We start from the raw sequence: 25,880 nt of genomic DNA on the forward strand, positions 1-25,880 counted from the left end.
TACCCATCCCATCTTAAGTTTCAAAAGTTCCACTTCCCTCAGGTGGGTCTCCTGTAGGAAGACTATATCTGGCTTATAACGTTTAAGTTGCGATAAGATTTTTTTCAGTTTTTGCGGTGAGGTAATGCCACCAACGTTCCATGATGCTAGATTAAGTTGAGGTCTCATTTAGACATACATCATGGGAGTATAGCTAGCAGTGTGTAGTGGGGGGAAGACGCACGCGGGAGAATGAAAAAGAAAAGAAGGAGAAAAAAAAAAAAAAAAGCACAAAGGAAAAAGAAAAGCAAACCCTCTACTGGGTTAACATTACCAACTATCAGCGTCATAATTATATTATAGATAACATAAATCAATATACACTTTAACTCTGTCTTTACAGAATAATACCTTTTTTTTTATGTGCAAATTCTCTGACCTCCCTGGGGTCGCTCATAGTCATGGGTTCACTTTCAGAAAATATTCTTATTTTGGCTGGGTATACAACAGTAGCCTTAATGCCACTGGCGATGAGTTTAGAACAAAGGGGCGTCATCTCTTTACGCTGTATCATTGTTTCAGACGAAAAGTCTTGAAATATAAGTATTGACTTATCTTGTATTGAAAAGGGATTCTGTTTTTATAGAGCTGCATGACTCTGAGCTTATCCTGGAATTTGAGGAATCTTGCTATTATTGGTCTGTTCCTATTTGTTCCATCGGATAAATTTCTTGGTGCCCCTGTACGGTGTGCCCTTTCAACTGCCAACGGGAGGGTATTGGGGTCCATACCTAGTGCCAGCGGTAATGACCTTGATACAAACTGAATGAGATCGGTAAAATCCGCGGTCTTGGGTAGACCGATTATTCTAATATTGTTGCGTCTATTCCGATCTTCGAGCTCATTCAGTTTATATTGGACATTAACCAGTTGTATTGATTGCTCTCGTATAGTGATTGCTTGTTGTGCATTTGTATCTTCTAGGTCTGACATGCGCTGTTCTAATTCGTCTAACCTGTTTGTGAAAAGCTTTACCTCATTAGTAAGATTTACTATTTCAGCTTTGAGATAGTCAAATTGAGGGATCATAAGGTCTGATATTTGTTTCACTATATCTTGGGGCTCCCTGGCTATAGCTACCAGGTTAGTTAATGGTGTTAAATTTGCTGAATTGTCTACACTGGTTCTGGACTTCTTGTCTCTTGTTTTGAGTGGCATAGCTAGAGTATTTAACTTGTGGTTAGTAATAAATTTATCCATATAGTGATAGTGCAAGTGTACAAAAAAAAAAAAAGTGATGTGCTCCAGAAAAAGGTGATAATATAATATGAATGTTGTGAGTATCGTGAATATAGTGAGTATTAAATGGTAGTGATAGAAACGTGAGGGGGTAGTTAAATCAGCTTTTGTTTAGTGGGGAGTGTGTAGGGGCCTGTCAGCTCCGGTGACCAGGTCTGTAATTAGTGGATAATATATTTTCTATAGTAAGTAAGATTCTTTTAAATCCAGGTTGACAAAAAAAAAATAAAAAAAAAATTGAAAAGCAGAGACAATCCCAAGGAAGCAAGATAATCAAAGATTGGACCTTGACGGCTTTAGAAAGGGTAAAGGCAGACCAGCAAGTGCGTTTGCACCTTACAGCAACAATTTAAGCATTCTTAGCAAAAATTTAACCCTTGCTAGGCTATAACCTTATGCTTGTGTTTGGACCTGCATCCCGTTGCGTAATCAGATTAATTAACAGAAGTAAAATAATATAATAGAAAGCAAAATAAAATCTGCAATTAGCAGCAAACAAAATACAGTAATATAGCAAAGAGAAAAAAAAAAAGGAAAACAACAAAATGTCTTAAGTCAGGCCGGTGAGATGGGTCTTAGCGTCCAGCAAGCAAGTGTCCGAATAATTATATTTAAATTTCTTGATAAGAAGGGTTAGGATTTTAGTAGCAAAATAAGCATCTGCAGTAACAAGTTATCCAAAGTCACAGTCTTGCCAGCATGTTAGTAAAGCTTCTGGTATATCACCTTAGAGGGCATAGAGAAAAGCATAAAGAGAGTAAGCGGGGTGCACAGCGTTATCAGGGTAACAAACTTGGACAGCTTGTAAAGTTAGCGTTGTATATTACAATTGTATTTCCTTAGTCAGGTGTCGATAACGTGATCAAACAAGCAGCGACTTATAACTTTAATTTTTAGCAACCTTACCGGATCGATGGCGGTATCATTTTGAGTACCTTTATAATAAAGGGGATCTTCATAAGATGAAACAAAAATTGCCAGTGTCACTGCATAGGACCTATAGGTGGACTGGATCCAATTGCCTTCTAAGCTGGCAGCCTTAACTGTAACACAGCTGAGCGAAAGCAACTCCGGTTACAATCAGGATTAGGCCTCCAACCCGGACAGCAGACACTAGCGGTATAGCCGAATTTAGTAGGGGCGCCTGGCCCGACCAGGAACATTTTCGTTCACTAGGGCTGTTCTCCGGAATTCCCAGGGTATCTGTGGACAAGCCCTATGAGCGGCGTCTTAATCGGGTCCCGGTATCACACACCGCCTTTGTAAGGCCTTCCAGGGGCGGACCTTGCTTATGGAGACGTATCCAGGATTGAATATGTGGCTGTTATCCACGGGTACCCAGGCTCCATTCACTGATAGTAGAGATGATATGCGCCAAACCTCTCATACAGGACCAGGCTGTATGTACTGTATATACTTCCGCTCTCTGGAAAGTGCAGTTTGGTTGCGGGTGTAGTCAGGTTAATTGCAAGACGCAACTTTCTTACCGGCTAAACAATAGGCAGAAACACCAGTCATCGTATAGAAGGTTCCCTCTGTCTCTTGGCTCAGTCCGGCGTCAAGCGGTATGTACCGCTGCTCTTTGATCACACCCGGCTAAACAAAAGGCAGAAACACCAGTCGGCGTATAGAAGGTTCCCTCTGTCTCTTGGCTCAGTCCGGCGTCAATCGGTATGTACCGCCGCTCTTTGATCACACCCGGTGGGGTCAAAGGTTGGTCAATGATGCCCAGACAGACCCGGGTGAGGGGCCTCTTAGTCACCAGGAACGTGGACCGGAGGTATAGTGAAACGCCCGAATGCCCGGGGGCTAGTGGCAGGCTGCACTAAATGTGCTGAAGTCCGGCAGTCGGAATAGCTGGTATACGGCTGCCTAGGAAATTGCCTGCGTGGTTGCAGGGAGAGCGGCTCTATCCCAACTGAGATGCAGCACTGGATCACCGTGCTTCTTCCCCTTCCAGTCCCTATACTCTTATACACATAATTTATGTAAGAACTTACCTGATAAATTAATTTCTTTCATATTGGCAAGAGTCCATGAGGCCCACCCTTTTTATGGTGGTTATGATTTTTTGTATAAAGCACAATTATTTCCAAATTTCCTTTGTTGATGCTTTCTACTCCTTTCTTATCACCCCACTGCTTGGCTATTCGTTAAACTGAATTGTGGGTGTGGTGAGGGGTGTATTTATAGGCATTTTGAGGTTTGGGAAACTTTGGCCCTCCTGGTAGGATTGTATATCCCATATCTCACTAGCTCATGGACTCTTGCCAATATGAAAGAAATGAATTTATCAGGTAAGTTCTTACATAAATTATGTTTTAAGCCTGTCATTAAGTCAATTTCTCCTCCTTGGAGTCTTAATTTGGTTCTGAAGACTTTACAGGCTCCTCCATTTGAACCTATGCATTCTTTAGACATTAAACTACTTTCTTGGTAAGTGTTGTTTCTTTTGGCCATCTCGTCTGCTAGAAGAGTTTCTGAGTTATCTGCTCTTTCTTGTGAGTCTCCTTTTCTGATTTTTCATCAGGATAAGGCAGTTTTGCGTACTTCTTTTCCATTTTTACCTAAGGTTGTGAATTCTAACAACATTAGTAGAGAAATTGTTGTCCCTTCCTTATGTCCCAATCCTAAGAATTCTTTGGAGAGATCCTTACATTCTTTGGATGTGGTAAGAGCTTTGAAATATTATGTGGAAGCTACTAAAGATTTCAGGAAGACTTCCAGTCTATTTGTTTTATGTTCTAGTCCTAGGAAAGGTCAGAAGGCTTCTGCTATTTCCTTGGCTTCTTGGTTGAAACTTTTGATTCATCAAGCTTATTTGGAGTCGGGTCAGGCCCCGCTTCAGAAAATTACAGCTCATTCTGCTAGATCAGTCTCCACTTCGTGGGCTTTTAGGAATGAAGCTTCAGTTGATCAGATTTGCAAAGCTGCAACTTGGCAAACTTCTACCGTTTTGATGTATTTGCTTCTTCGGAAGCAGTTTTTGGTAGAAAAGTTCTTCAGGCAGCTGTTTCAGTTTGATTCTTCTGCTTTTTGATTTAAGTTTTTTTTTTTTTCTTTCAAAAATGAAAATAAACTTATTTTTTTGGGTTGTGGATTAATTTTTTTCAGCGGAATATGGCTGTTTTTATTTTTATTCCCTCCCTCTCTAGTGACTCTTGAGTGGAAGATCCACATCTTGGGTATTGATATCCCATATCACTAGCTCATGGACTCTTGCCAATTACATGAAAAAAAACATAATTTATCTAAGAACTTACCTGATCAATTCATTTCTTTCATATTGGCAAGAGTCCATGAGGCCCACCCTTTTTATGGTGGTTATGATTTTTTGTATAAAGCACAATTATTTCCAAATTTCCTTTGTTGATGCTTTCTACTCCTTTCTTATCACCCCAATGCTTGGCTATTCGTTAAACTGAATTGTGGGTGTGGTGAGGGGCGTATTTATAGGCATTTTGAGGTTTGGGAAACTTTGCCCCTCCTTTTTTTTTTAATAATATTTATTTGTAACCAACACATTTATGGAACAATAATATGAAATGAGAAAAAAAACAAAAAAAGAAACAGAAACATAACCAAGCAAGAGACGACAATACATAAATTAAAGCCACTCTTTTATAAAATTACAAAGTTGCTTTTAGTCATTTAAATAATATGTAAATTCACACTTGATTCCTGAATTTCTATAATTCTCATGGTTACTTATACCCAAACAATGTGTTGGTGATTTTACCATATTAACTTCCCAAGAAGATGGGGGGGGGGGAAGAAAAAGGAAAGAGAGAAGAAAAAAAAAAAAAAAAAAAAAGGAATAAATTTCCCTCAAGTTGCTTCCACCCACCACTCAAACTACAAGCAAACTTCCGTTTAAATAGTGTTAATCCAGCTGAAGTTCCGGAAATTCATTATTCATTAGGGCCAATTCTAAAGTTTCTATACCTCGAAAAGGCGAGATTAGTAACAATTGAATTTCCTTAGGAAGGCTGTTAATTACATTCTTCCATTTAATTAAGAAATGTTTGATTTGTGCCTCAGAGTTTATCGAAGTATCCATTTGTTTCATTATAAGTTGGTTTTTAAGTTTTTGAATAAATTCTGACAGGTTAGGGGCTTTAAACGATTTCCAATATTTAAGAATCAATAGCCTAGCTGTCATTATTACTGTATTTAAATATAGTGTGTTTTTATTTAATCCTTCTTTATGTATGTCTATAAAGAAAAATATATGGTCTTCTTTTAATTGAAACTGGGTATTATTAACTTTATTCGTCCAAAGATTAATCTTATTCCAGAATTTCCTAACCTTTGGGCATCCCCAAAAATAGTGTTTTATGTCTGCTTTAAATTGTCTACATTTAGGACAGGAAGAGCCTAGGTTATCCCATGATGCTTTCATACACGGTGTGATATAGGTGTGATTGATAATTTTCGTGTGTGATTCTCTCCAGGCAGTAGCGAGTGTTGATACATCTGCTCGCCTATAGCTTTTATATATAGTGTCAACCGAGACTTTCCACCAATCTGCTAATTTTTTAACATTATCCAAGCCTTTCTGATTCATGACTAATTTGTATAGTGTGGTTATATTATATCTCCCTGCCTTAAAGAGTATAAATGCAGGCTCTAATATTTCAAAAATTGTGACCTCCCGTATGTCCTGTAGAAGGACCTGTAGGAAATGCCGTATCTGAAAAAAGGGAAAAAATCTTTGTTAGAAATTTCATATTCTTGAATTACATCTTGCATTGATCGGCAATTTCCAGTAACCGGGTCTCTTAACTGGTCTATATATCTTAAACCCTTTTTAGCCCATTCGTTTAAAATTTTTGAATTTAAGGCTGGTGTAAAATTTGGATTGCCTGCTATAGTCAGAAATTTAGAGTAGCGGTGAGAACTATTTAATTTTTTTGATAATTTATACCAGGCCTGAATTACATTATAGATAACAGGCATCTTCTTAATTTTCGCTGGGCATTTATCAGGGTTACAGTGAAGCAGGGCCTTCAGAGAGTATGGCTGAACAAATGATTCTTCTGTTACTAAATCTGTATAGTAATCTGGTCATGTTAGCCAGTCCAGTGCTATTTTAGAAATACACGCTAAATTATAGAATTCTATATCTGGCAATGCTAGTCCCCCGTCACGTCTGGATAAAACTAATTTATTATATGCAATAGCTTTTCTTCCCCCCCCCCCCCATATGAATTGTGTAATTAGCTGCTTGATTATTTTTATGTCTGCTTGATTTATTATAATTGGAAGATTTTGCATCAAGTGTAAAATTTTGGGGAAAGTCACCATTTTAAACAAATTAATTTTGCCAGATAACGTAAGATGAAATTTAGCCCAATTTCCTAAGTCACGTTTAATTTTAATGAGAATTGACTTATAATTTAGGTCGTACCATTCCTTACTATCCAGAGACATTGTTATCCTCAGGTATACGAAAGTGGAATTTGCTTCCTTAAAATAATATGACTACGCCGAGTCTTTATGTTTTTTAAGCCAAAAGATCTCTGATTTTAACATGTTAACTTTATACCCTGAGAAACTGCTAAATTCTTGAAGAATCTGTGTTAATATTGGTATGTTACTACTAGCTGTATTGGCTGTCAAGACTAAAAGGTCATCGGCGTACAGTAATGTAGTGATTCTCCTCTTCCCCATTTTAATCCCCTCTATTTATTTTCTTATGTATATTACTAAAGGTTCAAGCGCTAAATTAAAAAGATAGGGGGAGAGAGGACAACCCTGTCTCAAGCCTTTAAGAAGTGGGAAGTTGATAGTGTGGGAATTATTAATGAAGATAGAGGTGTTAGAGGATTTATAGATTAATTTGATGAAGCTTAAGAAGGTACCCTCGACTCCATACCTGGGAAGAGTGGAAAACAGATGATCCCAGGAAATGGAGTCGAAGGCCTTCTCGGCATCAGTTGATATTATTGCAGCGTCAGATGATTTTAATGGACCGTTCTTCTCTAAGAAAAATTTATTTAAAATCAGTTGGAGTCTCCTCAAATTACGTGTTGCATTCCGACCTGGCATAAAGCCAGCCTGGTCTTTATGAATGAGGGGACCTATTATTAGCTTAAGCCTTTCAGCAAGGATACTTGTTAGAATTTTATAATCACTATTTAAAAGAGATATCGGCCTAAATGAGCTGATCAGTTCCGGGTCTTTATTTTTTTTTAATATTAAAACTATTTGAGAGGCTGGAAAATATCTAGAGGAGGGTTTTGCATCAGAAAAATAACTATTAAAAAGTAGTACTAATGTCTGTACTAAATCCTCTAATAGGATTTTATAAAGTTCTATAGGAATCTGGTCGGGGCCTGCAGCTTTATTTATTGCTGCTTTTTTTTATTGCCTTAATTACCTCGCTGTGGGTAATAGGGGCGTTTAGTGCCTCTTGTTGGTCTATGTTTAATTTTGGGATTTGAATATTTTGCCAAAATTTATGTTTAGAAGCCAGATCTATTTTATCTTTCGCATACAGCTCTTGAAAATATTCTGAAACACAATTAGTAATTTCATTAGGTTTAGTAATTCTGCCTGAAGGGGTATTAAGGGGCTCAATCATGACTTTCTTATTTTTAGCTTTAGTAAGGCCTGCCAGGAACTTCCCAGCTTTCCCCCCATGTCTATAATAAAATGACCTAGTTCTGAGGGTGTCTTGTGCAACCCTTTGCGATAAGAAGGTTTCTCTTTCCTTTTTACATTGTTGATAGATCTGCCAGAATTTTTGTGAAGGATCACTAACATATGAATTATAGGCGTTTCGCAGTTGATTCGCTAAATGTATATCCTTCTTTGTCATTATCTTTTTTTTTTTTATTACTAAGTAGGCCTTAATTTCCCCCCTAATTACGGCTTTGAAAGATTCCCACAAGATTTCTGTCTGGATAGATGGAGAAAAATTTATTTAAAAAAATTCATTCCATTTTGTTCTCAGCCATGCTTTAAAATTAACATTCTCCGACAAATATCTTGGGAAGAACAGCCTGTTGTTAGTGCCATCTAATGTATTCCTTAAAGTGATCTTTAGTGTGAGAATCGCATGGTCTGAAATAACCACCTCTTTTATATCTGCTAGCATATCTAACCCCAGCATATTTTCAGCCACCAGAAAATAATCTATCCTTGACATTGTTTGATATGAATGTGACTCGCATGTAAAGTGTCTTATGTCTGGATTCTGTATCCTCCATATATCTTTCATATGTAGGAAATTTATAAAGTTTTTAAATAATTTTGATTCTTGTTTGCTATTTCTATTTAAAGCTGGTTTAAGTCTATCTAAGGTCAGGAATATAGTTAAATTAAAATCACCGGCGATAACAAGATTCTTCGCGTGTAGGTTAAAGAGAAGAGTCTGGAATTTATCCCGGAATGCTCAGTCTATTTTATTAGGAGCATAAAGATTACATAGATTGAAGACCATGCCATTGATTGAGATTTGCAGGATCATATATCTATCCTCTGGGTCCAGTACTAAATCTATTATATTATATTGTAAATTTTTATTAAAAAGAAATGCTACTCCCTTCTTCCTATTCTGACATGGGGTACCTCTATCCTCCCCTACCCATCCCATCTTAAGTTTCAAAAGTTCCACTTCCCTCAGGTGGGTCTCCTGTAGGAAGACTATATCTGGCTTATAACGTTTAAGTTGCGATAAGATTTTTTTCAGTTTTTGCGGTGAGGTAATGCCACCAACGTTCCATGATGCTAGATTAAGTTGAGGTCTCATTTAGACATACATCATGGGAGTATAGCTAGCAGTGTGTAGTGGGGGGAAGACGCACGCGGGAGAATGAAAAAGAAAAGAAGGAGAAAAAAAAAAAAAAAAGCACAAAGGAAAAAGAAAAGCAAACCCTCTACTGGGTTAACATTACCAACTATCAGCGTCATAATTATATTATAGATAACATAAATCAATATACACTTTAACTCTGTCTTTACAGAATAATACCTTTTTTTTTATGTGCAAATTCTCTGACCTCCCTGGGGTCGCTCATAGTCATGGGTTCACTTTCAGAAAATATTCTTATTTTGGCTGGGTATACAACAGTAGCCTTAATGCCACTGGCGATGAGTTTAGAACAAAGGGGCGTCATCTCTTTACGCTGTATCATTGTTTCAGACGAAAAGTCTTGAAATATAAGTATTGACTTATCTTGTATTGAAAAGGGATTCTGTTTTTATAGAGCTGCATGACTCTGAGCTTATCCTGGAATTTGAGGAATCTTGCTATTATTGGTCTGTTCCTATTTGTTCCATCGGATAAATTTCTTGGTGCCCCTGTACGGTGTGCCCTTTCAACTGCCAACGGGAGGGTATTGGGGTCCATACCTAGTGCCAGCGGTAATGACCTTGATACAAACTGAATGAGATCGGTAAAATCCGCGGTCTTGGGTAGACCGATTATTCTAATATTGTTGCGTCTATTCCGATCTTCGAGCTCATTCAGTTTATATTGGACATTAACCAGTTGTATTGATTGCTCTCGTATAGTGATTGCTTGTTGTGCATTTGTATCTTCTAGGTCTGACATGCGCTGTTCTAATTCGTCTAACCTGTTTGTGAAAAGCTTTACCTCATTAGTAAGATTTACTATTTCAGCTTTGAGATAGTCAAATTGAGGGATCATAAGGTCTGATATTTGTTTCACTATATCTTGGGGCTCCCTGGCTATAGCTACCAGGTTAGTTAATGGTGTTAAATTTGCTGAATTGTCTACACTGGTTCTGGACTTCTTGTCTCTTGTTTTGAGTGGCATAGCTAGAGTATTTAACTTGTGGTTAGTAATAAATTTATCCATATAGTGATAGTGCAAGTGTACAAAAAAAAAAAAAGTGATGTGCTCCAGAAAAAGGTGATAATATAATATGAATGTTGTGAGTATCGTGAATATAGTGAGTATTAAATGGTAGTGATAGAAACGTGAGGGGGTAGTTAAATCAGCTTTTGTTTAGTGGGGAGTGTGTAGGGGCCTGTCAGCTCCGGTGACCAGGTCTGTAATTAGTGGATAATATATTTTCTATAGTAAGTAAGATTCTTTTAAATCCAGGTTGACAAAAAAAAAATAAAAAAAAAATTGAAAAGCAGAGACAATCCCAAGGAAGCAAGATAATCAAAGATTGGACCTTGACGGCTTTAGAAAGGGTAAAGGCAGACCAGCAAGTGCGTTTGCACCTTACAGCAACAATTTAAGCATTCTTAGCAAAAATTTAACCCTTGCTAGGCTATAACCTTATGCTTGTGTTTGGACCTGCATCCCGTTGCGTAATCAGATTAATTAACAGAAGTAAAATAATATAATAGAAAGCAAAATAAAATCTGCAATTAGCAGCAAACAAAATACAGTAATATAGCAAAGAGAAAAAAAAAAGGAAAACAACAAAATGTCTTAAGTCAGGCCGGTGAGATGGGTCTTAGCGTCCAGCAAGCAAGTGTCCGAATAATTATATTTAAATTTCTTGATAAGAAGGGTTAGGATTTTAGTAGCAAAATAAGCATCTGCAGTAACAAGTTATCCAAAGTCACAGTCTTGCCAGCATGTTAGTAAAGCTTCTGGTATATCACCTTAGAGGGCATAGAGAAAAGCATAAAGAGAGTAAGCGGGGTGCACAGCGTTATCAGGGTAACAAACTTGGACAGCTTGTAAAGTTAGCGTTGTATATTACAATTGTATTTCCTTAGTCAGGTGTCGATAACGTGATCAAACAAGCAGCGACTTATAACTTTAATTTTTAGCAACCTTACCGGATCGATGGCGGTATCATTTTGAGTACCTTTATAATAAAGGGGATCTTCATAAGATGAAACAAAAATTGCCGGTGTCACTGCATAGGACCTATAGGTGGACTGGATCCAATTGCCTTCTAAGCTGGCAGCCTTAACTGTAACACAGCTGAGCGAAAGCAACTCCGGTTACAATCAGGATTAGGCCTCCAACCCGGACAGCAGACACTAGCGGTATAGCCGAATTTAGTAGGGGCGCCTGGCCCGACCAGGAACATTTTCGTTCACTAGGGCTGTTCTCCGGAATTCCCAGGGTATCTGTGGACAAGCCCTATGAGCGGCGTCTTAATCGGGTCCCGGTATCACACACCGCCTTTGTAAGGCCTTCCAGGGGCGGACCTTGCTTATGGAGACGTATCCAGGATTGAATATGTGGCTGTTATCCACGGGTACCCAGGCTCCATTCACTGATAGTAGAGATGATATGCGCCAAACCTCTCATACAGGACCAGGCTGTATGTACTGTATATACTTCCGCTCTCTGGAAAGTGCAGTTTGGTTGCGGGTGTAGTCAGGTTAATTGCAAGACGCAACTTTCTTACCGGCTAAACAATAGGCAGAAACACCAGTCATCGTATAGAAGGTTCCCTCTGTCTCTTGGCTCAGTCCGGCGTCAAGCGGTATGTACCGCTGCTCTTTGATCACACCCGGCTAAACAAAAGGCAGAAACACCAGTCGGCGTATAGAAGGTTCCCTCTGTCTCTTGGCTCAGTCCGGCGTCAATCGGTATGTACCGCCGCTCTTTGATCACACCCGGTGGGGTCAAAGGTTGGTCAATGATGCCCAGACAGACCCGGGTGAGGGGCCTCTTAGTCACCAGGAACGTGGACCGGAGGTATAGTGAAACGCCCGAATGCCCGGGGGCTAGTGGCAGGCTGCACTAAATGTGCTGAAGTCCGGCAGTCGGAATAGCTGGTATACGGCTGCCTAGGAAATTGCCTGCGTGGTTGCAGGGAGAGCGGCTCTATCCCAACTGAGATGCAGCACTGGATCACCGTGCTTCTTCCCCTTCCAGTCCCTATACTCTTATACACATAATTTATGTAAGAACTTACCTGATAAATTAATTTCTTTCATATTGGCAAGAGTCCATGAGGCCCACCCTTTTTATGGTGGTTATGATTTTTTGTATAAAGCACAATTATTTCCAAATTTCCTTTGTTGATGCTTTCTACTCCTTTCTTATCACCCCACTGCTTGGCTATTCGTTAAACTGAATTGTGGGTGTGGTGAGGGGTGTATTTATAGGCATTTTGAGGTTTGGGAAACTTTGGCCCTCCTGGTAGGATTGTATATCCCATATCTCACTAGCTCATGGACTCTTGCCAATATGAAAGAAATGAATTTATCAGGTAAGTTCTTACATAAATTATGTTTTTTTTGTTCCGTGGCTGATATATTAATGAGCCAATAGGTATCAGCTGTACATAATCATACTTTTTTTTTTTTTTTTTTTTTTTTTTTTTAATATTTTTACTTAGAGACATGAAACCTTTTTTTTTTTTTTTTTTTTAATTGTCACGCCTTGTTACTCAAAGGGACATGAAACTCATGATTTAGGTAGAACATACCATTTTAAACAACTTTTCTATTATCAAATTTGCTTCATTCTCTTGGTATCATTTGTTGAAGGAGCAGCAATGCACTACTGGTTTCTAACTGAACACATGGGTAAGCCAATGACAATTGGTGTGTGTGTATATATATATATATATATATATATATATATATATATATATATATATATATATATATATATATATATATATATATATATATATATATATATATATATATATAGACAGCCACCAATTAGCTGCTCCTGAGCTTACCCAGATAAACCTTTCAGGAAATTAAATAATAGAAGAAAATTGGAAAGTTGTTTAAAATTGTATGCTCTGTCTGAATTATGAATGTCTAATTATGACTTTACTGTCCCTTTTAATAATAGTTATTAGAGTTCAGGAACACACCCTTTGATGACATATAAATCAAGGTTCTTTTCAGTTACAGGAAAGGAGTAAGTTTTCTTTCAACTTTGCTCAGGTTAAAGTGAAAGTAAATCCTAGCGTTTTACAACGCTAGGATTTACTATTGAAACAAATAAATGGCACTTTCATTCATATAAGATACTTCATGTAGAAAGCTCCTTTATTTGATTTAATCGATCGCCGGTTTTAGCTGCTTCGGCAGCCCACAGCTAAAACAATTTTTGGCTAAGAGGTGCCGTTTTCACCTCTTAGTCAATAGCCGTGCATTAAATCCGGCTTGGCACCCATGGGAGCCGGATTTACCGCATGGCTATTGGCGGCGATCGATTGAATCAAATAAAGGAGCTTTCTACATTAAGGGCTCCATGTACGAAGCAGCGAAAGCTGCTCCGGAGCCTTTGCGGGGCAGGTTCTCATATGCGAGCCTGCTTCCCGCAATGTAAGAAGCAGCGGTCATTAGACCGCTGCTTCCTACACCCTACGCCACCTCTTAGGTGGCGAAGCAAAATCACCGAGAGCTCGCTCGCTCTCGGTGATTGACAGCCCCTTCAGTCGCGTGATTGGTCGCGCGACTGAAGGGGCGGGCATTACACACTCCGCTGAGTGTGTAATGGTACATACGGGCAAGCGGATCAATAGATCCGCTGCCCGTGTGTAGCGGAGGCGGGCGGACAGCTTTGCGAGTTAAGAAGCTGTCCGCCCGCCTCTTAGTACATGGAGCCCTAAGTATCTTATACTTCATGAATGAAAGTACCCTTTATTTGTTTCAATAGTAAATCCTAGCGTTTGTAAAATTTGCTTTCACTTTAACTGTATTGTAAGGGCCAATCCAGAAAAAAAAGACATGCTATAATTTGTTAGAGCATGTCATTTTAAAACCAGCGACCTTGTAATGCTGTGTGTTAAGCTACTGCATAGGGGTCAATCACAATATTTTAGAGAAGCTTATCTTATGCTTTTCAACATAAAAACACCATTAAAGTCTATGGAGATTTTAAATTATTTGATGCATGATACATTTAATTTTAAAGGCTTGTAAATGACCCATAATTAGAGTACAGCTCAGGAGGCTCAGAGAACTGCTGGTCCTGAGTGAAAACAGTTGCTGACCAAATCCTCAGTGCTAGTCACATTACAGGGTTGTTAGTTTTTAACTAATGAAAGCATGAACTTTTTTTTTTTTTTTAACTATAATGGCCCTTGAAACCATTATCGACATACTCCCCAGATTACTGGCATTTTCTCTGAATTTGCAGTTCATGGTGGATTTTGCTTATTGAGATTTCACAACTGCTTGGCATGGTCTTTTTAAATTTGCTAGGCCATGTATGGAGTTAATTTGTCTGTGCTTTGTGTGTTGTGACAGACACCGGATACCCCGACTAGGTATCTCCACCAAAAGATTCTGCTTTCTTCCCGGAACCTGTAGCTGTAGAGCGGAGAAAGTGATTTTAGTTTAGCAAGAGCCCACCCTAATAACCAGACAAGATCAGTATTAAGGTAAAACGCAAACAGGCTTTATTAAGACAAACACACAGCTTATATACACAACTGCCATCTGATAAGAGCCTAATCTGATCAAGAAATCCCAGACCCTCCAGACAGGCTGGCGCCTCCATAGGAATGTAGAGATGCCACAATAGCTAGGTCGTAGTTTTGGGGTGATCCCGAGGGAGCGGCGGGCTATTCCAGGGTGTCGTTAGAGAGCTCCTGTTCCCCAGAGGCAACAGTCCAAAAAGCGACCGGAGCAGCAGCCTGGCAAAGGTACTCGGGAACAGTCCAAGATGTGCGTGTCCAAAACCCCTGTTTCCCAAGTGAGCTCCCCCTCAGCAATCACCCCAACCCATGTCCATCAAAAGCATAACAAGTCCCCAAAAGAGTGGAGCTCTGGGGCAAAGGGCCTCTGGAGCGACCTAGGTTAAAATTCAGCGGGGATCTTTAGCACGTCGGCGAGTAGTTCCATAAGCCTGGCAAGTCAGGAAGGGGCCAAGTGGGCAGAGATCAGCTCTTTCTGTGACAAAGTGTAATCCTAATACAAATAGCAGGAGAGCTGGGGAAACGCAACAATCAAAATAGGACAGGGGGTGACCTTGGAAGTCTGGTATCCGTGACAGTGCTCCCCCCCCCCCCCTATAGTCCAGCAGACCCAGCTAGATCCCAACGGGTCAGCTTGGGGCTGTACGGTGATGGTACTCCAATTTTAGGTTGCTGGGAAAGGTCATGCCATCCCTGACAACATCTCCCACTAGAAAACAAAACACATAAAACATAAAGTTCTTTATGCCCCCCCTGGGTTTGTGGCATCACTGTTGCTTCCTGCTGGCATTCATCCCCTGCACCCTTGGGCATAGGGATATCCACATAATGTCAAATCTCATCACTCAGTTCCCAAAAAAAGGTTTCGAAATCAGGCCCCAGAACATGTGCCCACCCACAAGCAACACTCACAGAGTGGACTCCTGACTCTCCCATGAAAGGCCTCTGCTACTGGAGAGAGTGGCCAATTTCTCCTTCTCTCTGCAATCTGGCCAGCCGCTGGGGAGAAGGCAGGGTAGCTGGGGTTGCTATAGCACAAGGTTTGGGACCTGGGCCGACTGCCCAGCATTCCGGGGTTCACAGGTGGAGACTGTAGTCTCAATCACCCCCACTGGAAAATCCTCCTGGACAGGGAAAGGGCAGTGATCAGTATCTATCTGCCCGGTTGCCAACTCCACTGCTGGATGGACCACAGCTACTATTCCAGGGCTGTCCCTCCCTGGCTATGAGATGCCTAATAGGGGTGGGCAGAGGCTAGTGGCGCTCTGCTCCACTGCCAGCTCCTCCGCTGAGTTGATATAGGGGACCACCTCAGCCTCCTCCAAGACCACAGGAACATACTCTGGCTTTACAGTTTCCACCGCCTCTCCAGTATAACCCAGTGGGGTTGGTGGAGGGCATTGATCAATCTCCCTCTCAGGGCTCAGCTCTGGCCCTTCTGCTGTGGTTATGTCATGGGCACCCCTGGTCACCTCCACAGCCACAGGAACTCGGGGAAATGGGGCAAACCCAAATCCAGGGCAAAAGCCCTCCACATGTCCCCTGAGCACCTGCCTCCCAAAACACGGAATCCTCAAGTTCCAGGGTCCATAGTCGGTGGGGTGGAGGCTGGCCTGTGGTCCTCTCTAAATGCAAAGTAACAGAGGCTTCTGTTACAGTTCCCCCACTGGTATGGACCTGAGTTAGCTGAATGGCCCAGCCCCAAACTCCCTTTCTATTTTGGTTGTTGGCCACTGCTGCTGGGGGTTGAGGATGCTGACCTCTCCCTGGATCACACCAAGCTGCTGGGGAAAGGGATCGGCTACCTCCGCTCCCTGGAAACTACTCTGCCGCTGAGGAGAGAAATCAGCTATCTCCTCTCCCTGGAAATAGCTTGGCCGCTGGGGAGAGAGGTCAGTTACCTCATCTTCCTGGAACTGTCTCTGCTGCTGGGGAGAGGGGTTGGCTACCTCCTCTCTGTGCAACTGCAGAGATATCACAGGTGCTGGGTAGAGGGCAGCGGTGCTCAGCCCTAATGCCAGCACTTCCCCTGGTGCTGTGACAACGTTCCAATCCAAAGGCTTCATTGCCTGCTGCTGAACGGAATCTAGCAGCTTTTTGTAGGCCACTTCCAGCTTCCATTCCTGGACACTTAAAAAATCCAGATCAGCTTGCAGCCAGGGTACCCCCAAGAGATTCAGCAGTCTCTCTCAGTACTCACTGATGTCCTCCGGTCTCCACTCCGCCTCGCTCCCAAAATCTGGGTCCTCTGTCAGCTTTATAAATAGCAATCCTGGGCCGCCAAAGCCCTCAGTGGGGATGCCATCCTACAGCCATGGTCATACTTGCATAGCATACCATCGGAGGGCCTGGTAGCCGTCGTCCAGTGTCAGCTCAGTCTGGACTAGTGCATCTAATTCAGATAGCCATTTCTCCCTGGGCTGCTCTCCCAGGAAAGGCACTCATAAGTCCAGCTGGAGCCAGTATCTTTCCTCAGCAGTGGGGAGGACTTTTCCACAATAGTCCTGCTACTGTTGAAGAGCCTCCCTCCAGAGTTTCCGGCGGATAAAGTCCCTCCATCCCAGCTCATCCTGTGCAGAACCAGGACCATCCAGTTGGGCCAGGGCGTCTTGCAGTGTCCATTGGACACTGCTCCTTATGGAGGAAGCAGATCCTGCCACTGCCAACCAGTTGTGATGGACCCCAGATACCCCAATTGGGTATCTCTGCCAAAAGATCGTGCTTCCTCCCCCAAACCTGTAGCTGTAGAGCGGAGAAAGTTATTTTAGCAAGAGCCCACCCTAATAACCAGACAAGACCAGTATTGAGGTGAAACACGAACAGGCTTTATTGAAACAAACACACAATTGCCATCTGATAAGAGCCTAATCAAGAAATCCCCGCCCCTCCAGACAGGCTGACACCTTCATAGGAGCCATAGGAATGTAGAGATCCCACAATAGCTAGGTCATAGTTTTGGGGTGATTCCAAGGGAGCGGTAGCTTTTCCAGGGTGTCGTTAGAGAGCTCCTGGTCCCCAGATGCAACAGTCTAAAAAGCGACATGATCCGTTACTGGGGACTGGAGCAGCAACCTGGCTAATGTGCTCAGGAACAGTCCAAGGTGGGGGTGTCCAAAACTTTCGGTTCCCGAGTGAGCGCCCCCTCAGTAATCACCCCAACTCATGTCCATCAAAGGCAAAACAAGTCCCCAAAAGAGCGGAGCTCTGGGGCAAAGGGCCTATGGAGCAACCTAGGTTAAAGTTCAGCATGGGATATTTAGCAAGCCCAGCCGACGTGTAGTTCTATAAATCTGACAAGTCAGTAAGGGGCCACGCGAGCAGAGATCAGCTCTTTCCATGACAAAGTGTAATCCTAATACAAATAGCAAGGGAGCTGAGGGGAAACACAACAATCAAAATAGGACAGGGAGTGGCCTTTGCAGTCTTGTATCTGTGACAGGTGTAATTATTATTTATCCTGACTCGTATATGAACTTCTGCTGCCTCTTAATCTGCCTTTAGATTACAACTCTACCTATACCTGAATACACATGTATAACACCACTTGCTCTGGTCTAATGCAGTAACTTATATATTCATATTTGCTGCTTGAACTCTTGTGTATGACATTGGTTGTTGCTTGAACTTTTGTGTATAACCCTGGTTGTTTTATCCTAGACTGGTTGGTTGTTGGAAACTGTAACATCTTCTTGCTGAAAGAATGTCTGTTTATGATCCTACTTGTTTTACTGAATTAATTAAATCTGACAAACAATTTAACCTCTGGCTCCCTTGACACCTATGTAATACCCTGCTCCCCTTGCTGGACAGTGTTCTTAGTCAACAACAACAGTTTGTTTCAGTAACCATGTTTACCATTTTCTGTGCTAAGCTTATGTAACAAGATTGTATCAACATGGCCATATCTTTTTTTTTTTTTTTTTACTGGACTTATATAACCAGACTGTTCCTTACCGTACCTGTAGCTTTAGCATAGTATGTAGCAGGATCAGGGTTCTGAATAAATTGCACTCTATCCTTTTTATAGGCAGGGGGAAACTACAATTTTTAGATTTAATTTACCGGAAAAGCTGCAAAATGAAAACTTTTATAGGGAATACAATTTTCAATGTAATGTCTTTTTAACCTGTTAGCTTAATGCCAAGATTAAACAAGTGTATTGCTGAAATATATTACTGAATAATGTACCCACCGCTGCATGGGAAAATATTCTATAAAGGAAACCTAATATTACAAGACAGTAACATTAAAATCAAGTTTCTAAGGAGTTCCTGATCATATTGAGACCCCAGGCCAAGGGTTTGGTACATGCTAGATTTAATATATGTGATGTGTTAGACATCATAACAAATGCTCTCTACAAAATAAAAACAAAAACACTGAGCTGTAATGCCAGTTATGGGTGCTAGTATTTAAACAAGTATATTGAACTGCTGTATTTTTATCTTTAAAGGGACAGTGAACACCAAAAATGTTATTGCTTAAAAAGATAGATAATCCCTTTATTTACCATTCCCCAGTTCTGCATAACAAACACTCGCCTAGATTTAGAGTTCTGCGTTAGCCGTTCAAACCAGCGTTAGGGGGTCCTAACGCTGGTTTTGGCCGCCCGCTGGTATTTAGAGTCAGTCAGGAAAGGGTCTAATGCTCACTTTCCAGCCAAGACTTTTCCATACCACAGATCCCCTTACGTCAATTGCGTATCCTATCTTTTCAATGGGATCTTTCTAACGCCGGTATTTAGAGTCTAACGACAAGACTCCAGCCGCAGAAAAAAGCCAGGAGTTAAGAGCTTTCTGGGCTAACGCCGGTTCATAAAGCTCTTAACTACTGTGCTCTAAAGTACACTAACACCCATAAACTACCTATGTACCCCTAAACCGAGGTCCCCCCACATCGCCGCCACTCTAATAACATTTTTTAACCCCTAACCTGCCGACAGCACACCGCCGCAACCTACATTATCCCTATGTACCCCTAATCAGCTGCCCCTAACATCGCTGACCCCTACATAATATTTATTACCCCCTAATCTGCCCTCCCCAACGTCGCCACTACCTACCTACACTTATTAACCCCTAATCTGCCGACCGGACCTCATCGCTACTATAATAAATGTATTAACCCCTAAAGCTAAGTCTAACTCTAACCCTAACACCCCCCTAAATTAAATATAATTTTATTCTAACGAAATAAAATAATTCTTATTAAATAAATTAATCCAATTTAAAGCTAAATACTTACCTGTAAAATTAACCCTAACATAGCTACAATATAAATAATAATTATATTGTAGCTATTTTAGGATTAATATTTATTTTACAGACAACTTTGTATTTATTTTAACCAGGTACAATAGCTATTAAATAGTTAATAACTATTTAATAGTTACCTAGTTAAAATAATTACCAAATTACCTGTAAAATAAATCCTAACCTAAGTTAAAATTAAACCTAACACTAAACTATCAATAAATTAATTAAATAAACTATCTACAATTATCTACAATTAAATCAACTAAACTAAATTACAAAAACAAACAAACACTAAATTACAAAAAATAAAAAAAGATTACAAGAATTTAAAACTAATTACACCTACTCTAAGCACCCTAAAAAAATAACAAAATAAAAAAATTCCCTACCCTATTCTAAAATAAAAATTGTCTTCACCACGCCGGGTATCACCGATCCGTCCAGAAGAGGGTCCAAAGAATGCGAGCTCAATCTGATTGGCTGATTCAGCCAATCAAATTTTTTCCTACCTTAATTCGGATTGGCTGATAGGATTCTATCAGCCAATCGGAATTCGAGGGACGCCATCTTGGATGACGTCATTTAAAGGAACCTTCATTCGGACTTAGGACGTCGTTAGAAGAGGATGGATCCGCGTCGGCTGCTTTAAGATGGTCCCACTCCGCGCCGGATGGAAGAAGATAGAAGATGCCGCTTGGATGAAGATGTTTGTCGGTCTGGATCTCCTCTTCTTGCCGGATAGGATGATGACTTTGGAGCCTCTTCTGGACCTCTTCTTGCCGGATAGGAGGAAGACTTTGGACCCTCTTCTGGACGGATCGGTGATACCGGGCGTGGTGAAGACAAGGTAGGAAGATCTTCAGGGGCTTAGTGTTTGGTTTTTTAAGGGGGGTTTGGGTTAGATTAGGGGTATGTGGGTGGTGGGTTGTAATGTTGGGGGGGGTATTGTATGTTTATTTAAATGCAAAAGAGCTGTTTTCTTTGGGGCATGCCCCGCAAAAGGCCCTTCTAAGGGCTGGTAAGGTGAAAGAGCTGATAAATTTTTATTTTAGAATAGGGTAGGGCATTTTTTTTTATTTTTGGGGGCTTTGTTATTTTTTTAGGGGGCTTAGAGTAGGTGTAATTAGTTTAAAATTCTTGTAATCTTTTTTTTTATTTTTTGTTTTAGTTTAGTTGATTTAATTGTAGATAGTTTATTTAATTAATTTATTGATAGTGTAGTGTTAGGTTTAATTGTAACTTAGGTTAGGATTTATTTTACAGGTAATTTGGTAATTATTTTTACTAGGTATCTATTATATAGTTATTAACTATTTAATAGCTATTGTACCTGGTTAAAATAAATACAAAGTTGCCAGTAAAATAAATATTAATCCTAAAATAGCTACAATATAATTATTATTTATATTGTAGCTATATTAGGGTTTATTTTACAGGTAAGTATTTAGCTTTAAATAGGATTAATTTATTTAATAAGAATTTTTATTTTGTTTGAATAAAATTATATTTAACTTAGGGGGGTGTTAGGGTTAGAGTTAGACTTAGCTTTAGGGGTTAATACATTTTATTAGAGTAGCGGTGAGGTCCGGTCAGCAGATTAGGGGTTAATAATTGTAGGTAGGTGGCGGCGACGTTGGGGGCTGCAGATTAGGGGTTAATAAATATAATATAGGGTGTGGCGGCGACGTTGGGGGCGGCAGATTAGGGGTTAATAAATATAATATAGGGGTCGGCGGTGTTAGGGGCAGCAGATTAGGGGTTAAAAATAATATGCAGGGGTCAGCGATAGCGGGGGCGGCAGATTAGGGGTTAATAATTGTAAGGTTAGGGGTGTTTAGACTCGGGGTACATGTTAGGGTGTTAGGTGCAGACTTAGGAAGTTTTTCCCCATAGGAAACAATGGGGCTGCGTTAGGAGCTGAACTCTGCTTTTTTGCAGGTGTTATGTTTTTTTCAGTTCAAACTGCCCCATTGTTTCCTATGGGGGAATCGTGCACGAGCACGTTTTTGAAGCTGGCCGCGTCCGTAAGCACTGCTGGTATTGAGAGTTTCAGTGGCGGTAAATATGCCTGTACGCTCCCTTTTTAAAGCCTAACGCAGCCTTTCTGAGAACTCTAAATACCAGCGTTGTTTAAAAGGTGCGGGGGAAAAAAGCATGCGTAGCTAACGCACCCCTTTGGCCGCAGAACTCTAAATCTAGGTGACTGTTTTATTAATATACATTTTACCTCTTTGATTACCTTATATCTAAGCTTCTGCTGACTGCCTCCTTATTCTTTTGCCTGCAGTTCTTTTGACAGACTTGCATTGCAGGCAATTAGTGTTGAATCTTAAATAACTCCACAGGAATGAGTGCAATGTTATCTATATTGCACAAATGAACTAACATCCTCTAGCTGTGAAAAAAACTGTCAGCTGCATTCAGAAAAGGGGCGGCCTTCAAGAGCTTAGAAATTAGCAAATGAGCCTACCTTAGTTTAGCTTTCAACTAAGAATAACAAGAGAACAAAGCAAATTTGATGAAAAAAGTAAATTGGAAAGTGGTTTACGTGCCCTATTTGAATAATGAAATTTTAATTTGGACTTTACTGTCCCTTTTAAATAGTAATGAGGAGGATAAGATATGGTTAAAGGCTTTATTGAATCATGTGCAAGAGATTGTCTGCACGTGCCATGTCTGAAAACTGAGGGTTATTGGTTTTAAAGATTTTAAGCAGTGTGCCTAGATTTATTGGCAGATTTTAAACAGACAATGTTAATTTCTGAGCCAACTAATTCTTAACAGAATACAGCACACATGACTGCAGCAGGTGACTGACTCTGAGTCTATGAGCATTACTTCTTGGCTTGGAAACCATGACAAGTATTTATTGTAATATTTTAGTGACTATTGTTGTCATTATATTGGTTCTCAATCACATCTAAACAAGCTGCATTATTCTGCACAGAAAATAAGGACATTTAGAAAAAGGAGCTGCATAAAAGAATATTCAATGAATGAAAGACCATATTAAAAAACTATAATTTCAAGATTTTTTTTTCTTTTGTTGGAAGTAAAAGCTTTGATGTCAGGGGATATAATAAGCATTCTATTCCATAAGTGGCTGTAATATAAGATAATGAATGCCTTTGTGGGAATGTTGTTTGTAATTAAATGTATACTTTTTTTTGTTACAACAAATACAAATATTTTTATTATATACACGCTGGAATGAAAGTGATACATTTAAAATGAATTCATCACTTCAATTTCCCTTTAATGCAGCATAGCAGGAGTCACAAGGAGCCGTTGGTTATTGCATGAGAATCGTGGCGTTCATTCATCTGAGCAATACTGTAATGTTACAAATCAATAGTCATAGTCTAAGAATAAATAAAAAAAAAAACAATTATTAAACGGTTCCACACAAATCTGTGGAAATATACTTCACAGCTGCCAACATGAGCCCAATCATGTGATTGTGTGTTTACAGCTAAACGGTTAAATGCTACATTTTGCTCACTTGGCATCTATCACACAACTAATTGCTTTTTATGTGAATAAAATATGTTGTCATTGTATTAAAGTGATGATGATCAATAAACCATAAAGACAGGAAGAGTTAAACAATGAGACCACATGGCCCTGCATGATGTCTTTCAGCCATTTGCTCTAATCAAACCTCATATTAGACCCCTAGCTCTATTTAGAAATACAAACAACATTTTCTTCTATGTATATTTATGTGTATTAATGTGTTTATATGTGTATGTATGTATATTCATGTGTATATATGTGTTTATATATGTATGTATATACATGGTTTTTATATATGTATGTATATTTATGTGTATACATGTGTTTATATGTGTATGTATGTATATTCATGTGTATATCTGTGTTTATATATGTATGTATGTATATTCATGTGTTTATATATGTATGTATATACGTTTTTATGTATGTATATTTGTGTGTATATATGTGTATATATTTGTGTGTATGGATGGATAATTATGTGTGTGTGTGTGTGTATATATATATATATATATATATATATATATATATATATATATATATATATATATATATATATATATATATATATATATGTGTGTGTGTGTGTTTATGTATGTATGTATATATATTCATGTGTATGTGTGTATAGTCGTGTGTGTGTATATATGTGTTTTTGTATGTATGTATATTCATGTGTATAATCATGTGTGTATATATGTGTTTGTATGTATAATCATGTGTATATATGTGTTTGTATGTATATTCATGTGTTTATATGTGTATGTATGTATAGTCATGTGTGTGTATATATGTGTTTATATGTGTATGTATGTATGTATATTGATATGTATATATGTGTTTATATGTGTATGTATGTATATTGATATGTATATATGTGTTTATATGTGTATGTATGTATATTGATATGTATATATGTGTTTATATGTGTATGTATGTATATTGATATGTATATATGTGTTTATATGTGTATGTATGTATATTGATATGTATATATGTGTTTATATGTGTATGTATGTATATTGATATGTATATATGTGTTTATATGTGTATGTATGTATATTGATATGTATATATGTGTTTATATGTGTATGTATGTATATTGATATGTATATATGTGTTTATATGTGTATGTATGTATATTGATATGTATATATGTGTTTATATGTGTATGTATGTATATTGATATGTATATATGTGTTTATATGTGTATGTATGTATATTGATATGTATATATGTGTATGTATGTATGTATATACATATATACACTTATAAAAACATGTATATATGCAAGATATGTTTCACAATATGTTTTTTTTAATCAAGGTCAATGTGTATTTCACAGCAGCAGAAGCTCACTTCTGAGTGAGTCTTTGGGGCAGGCAGTAACTATAGTTTGCTAAAAAGACATTTTCAAGGTAGGGGGGTTGACAACATAATCCAGCGTTATTTAATTGTCTCTATGCTGATATAAACTTTACAAAATAGTGTAAGATCATTAGGGAAAATATAATTTATGTACCTTGTTATGGGTTATTAATTTTACTCCGTTAAATAATATTTGTTTATTTTAATAAGCAGTTTACTGTTTTGTGTAGATGAACTTCAGAAGACTTTCCTTGAGGCTGCAATAGAGGCCAGGAAGACTATACCAGGACCATTTTATCCATGCTTTAATTTAACTGGATTTCTAAAGAAGGCTTTACTCAAGTTTGTGCCTGACAATGCACATGAGTTAGCCACAGGCAGACTGCATGTCGCACTTACTCGGTTGTCAGATGGGAAAAATATTCTGGTTTCTGATTTCAAATCCAAAGAAGAAGTTATCCAGGTAAGATTCAATAGTGTGAGCTGCACAATCTGTGGGTGCTCTACAAATAACTCATAATAATAATAATAATAATGAAAACTCATCAGAATTACTGCTAGATACCCAGGTATCTCTTCAGCTAAAAAAATACAATGGGGAAGAAGCATATTTGATAATAGAAGTCAAATAGAAACTTTGTAAGATTGCATCCTCTCTCTGAATCTCAAAAGAAAGAAATGAAACCCAAAAATCACTAAAGTTTGGTTTAAAGGGACATTCTAAAAAAAATGCTGTGTTTTGTTTTACTATGTATTTTGTTTGACATAAAGTTAAAGGGACACTGAACCCACATTTTTTCTTTCGTGATTCAGATAGAGCATGCAATCTTAAACAACTTTCTAATTTACTGCTATTATCAATTTTTCTTCGTTCTCTTGCTTTCTTTATTTGAAAAAGAAGGCATCTAAGCTATTTTTTTGGTTCAGTACCATGGAAAGCACTTGTTTATTGGTCGGTGAATTTCCCAACCAATCGTCAAGAACAACACAGGTTGTTCCCCAAAAATGGGCCGGCATCTAAACTTACGTTCTTGCATTTCAAATCAAGATACCAATAGAATGAAAAGAATTTGATAATAGGAGTAAATTAGAAAGTTGCTTAAAATTGCATGCTCTATCTGAATCA

At 39.0% G+C, this 25,880-nt stretch overlaps 1 protein-coding gene across 1 annotated transcript in view; it reads left to right on the forward strand.

The window, feature by feature from the left end:
• LOC128651635 (omega-hydroxyceramide transacylase-like) overlaps positions 1–25,880 on the forward strand; it is a 64,132-nt gene that overhangs the window by 24,912 nt on the left and 13,340 nt on the right. The window contains exon 2 of the mRNA XM_053704640.1: positions 24,985–25,217. Within this exon, the coding sequence (XP_053560615.1) occupies positions 24,985–25,217 (233 nt within the window). The remainder of the gene's footprint in view (positions 1–24,984; positions 25,218–25,880) is intronic.

This window comes from Bombina bombina, chromosome 3 (assembly GCF_027579735.1).
Source record: "Bombina bombina isolate aBomBom1 chromosome 3, aBomBom1.pri, whole genome shotgun sequence".
NCBI classification, from domain to species: domain Eukaryota; kingdom Metazoa; phylum Chordata; class Amphibia; order Anura; family Bombinatoridae; genus Bombina; species Bombina bombina.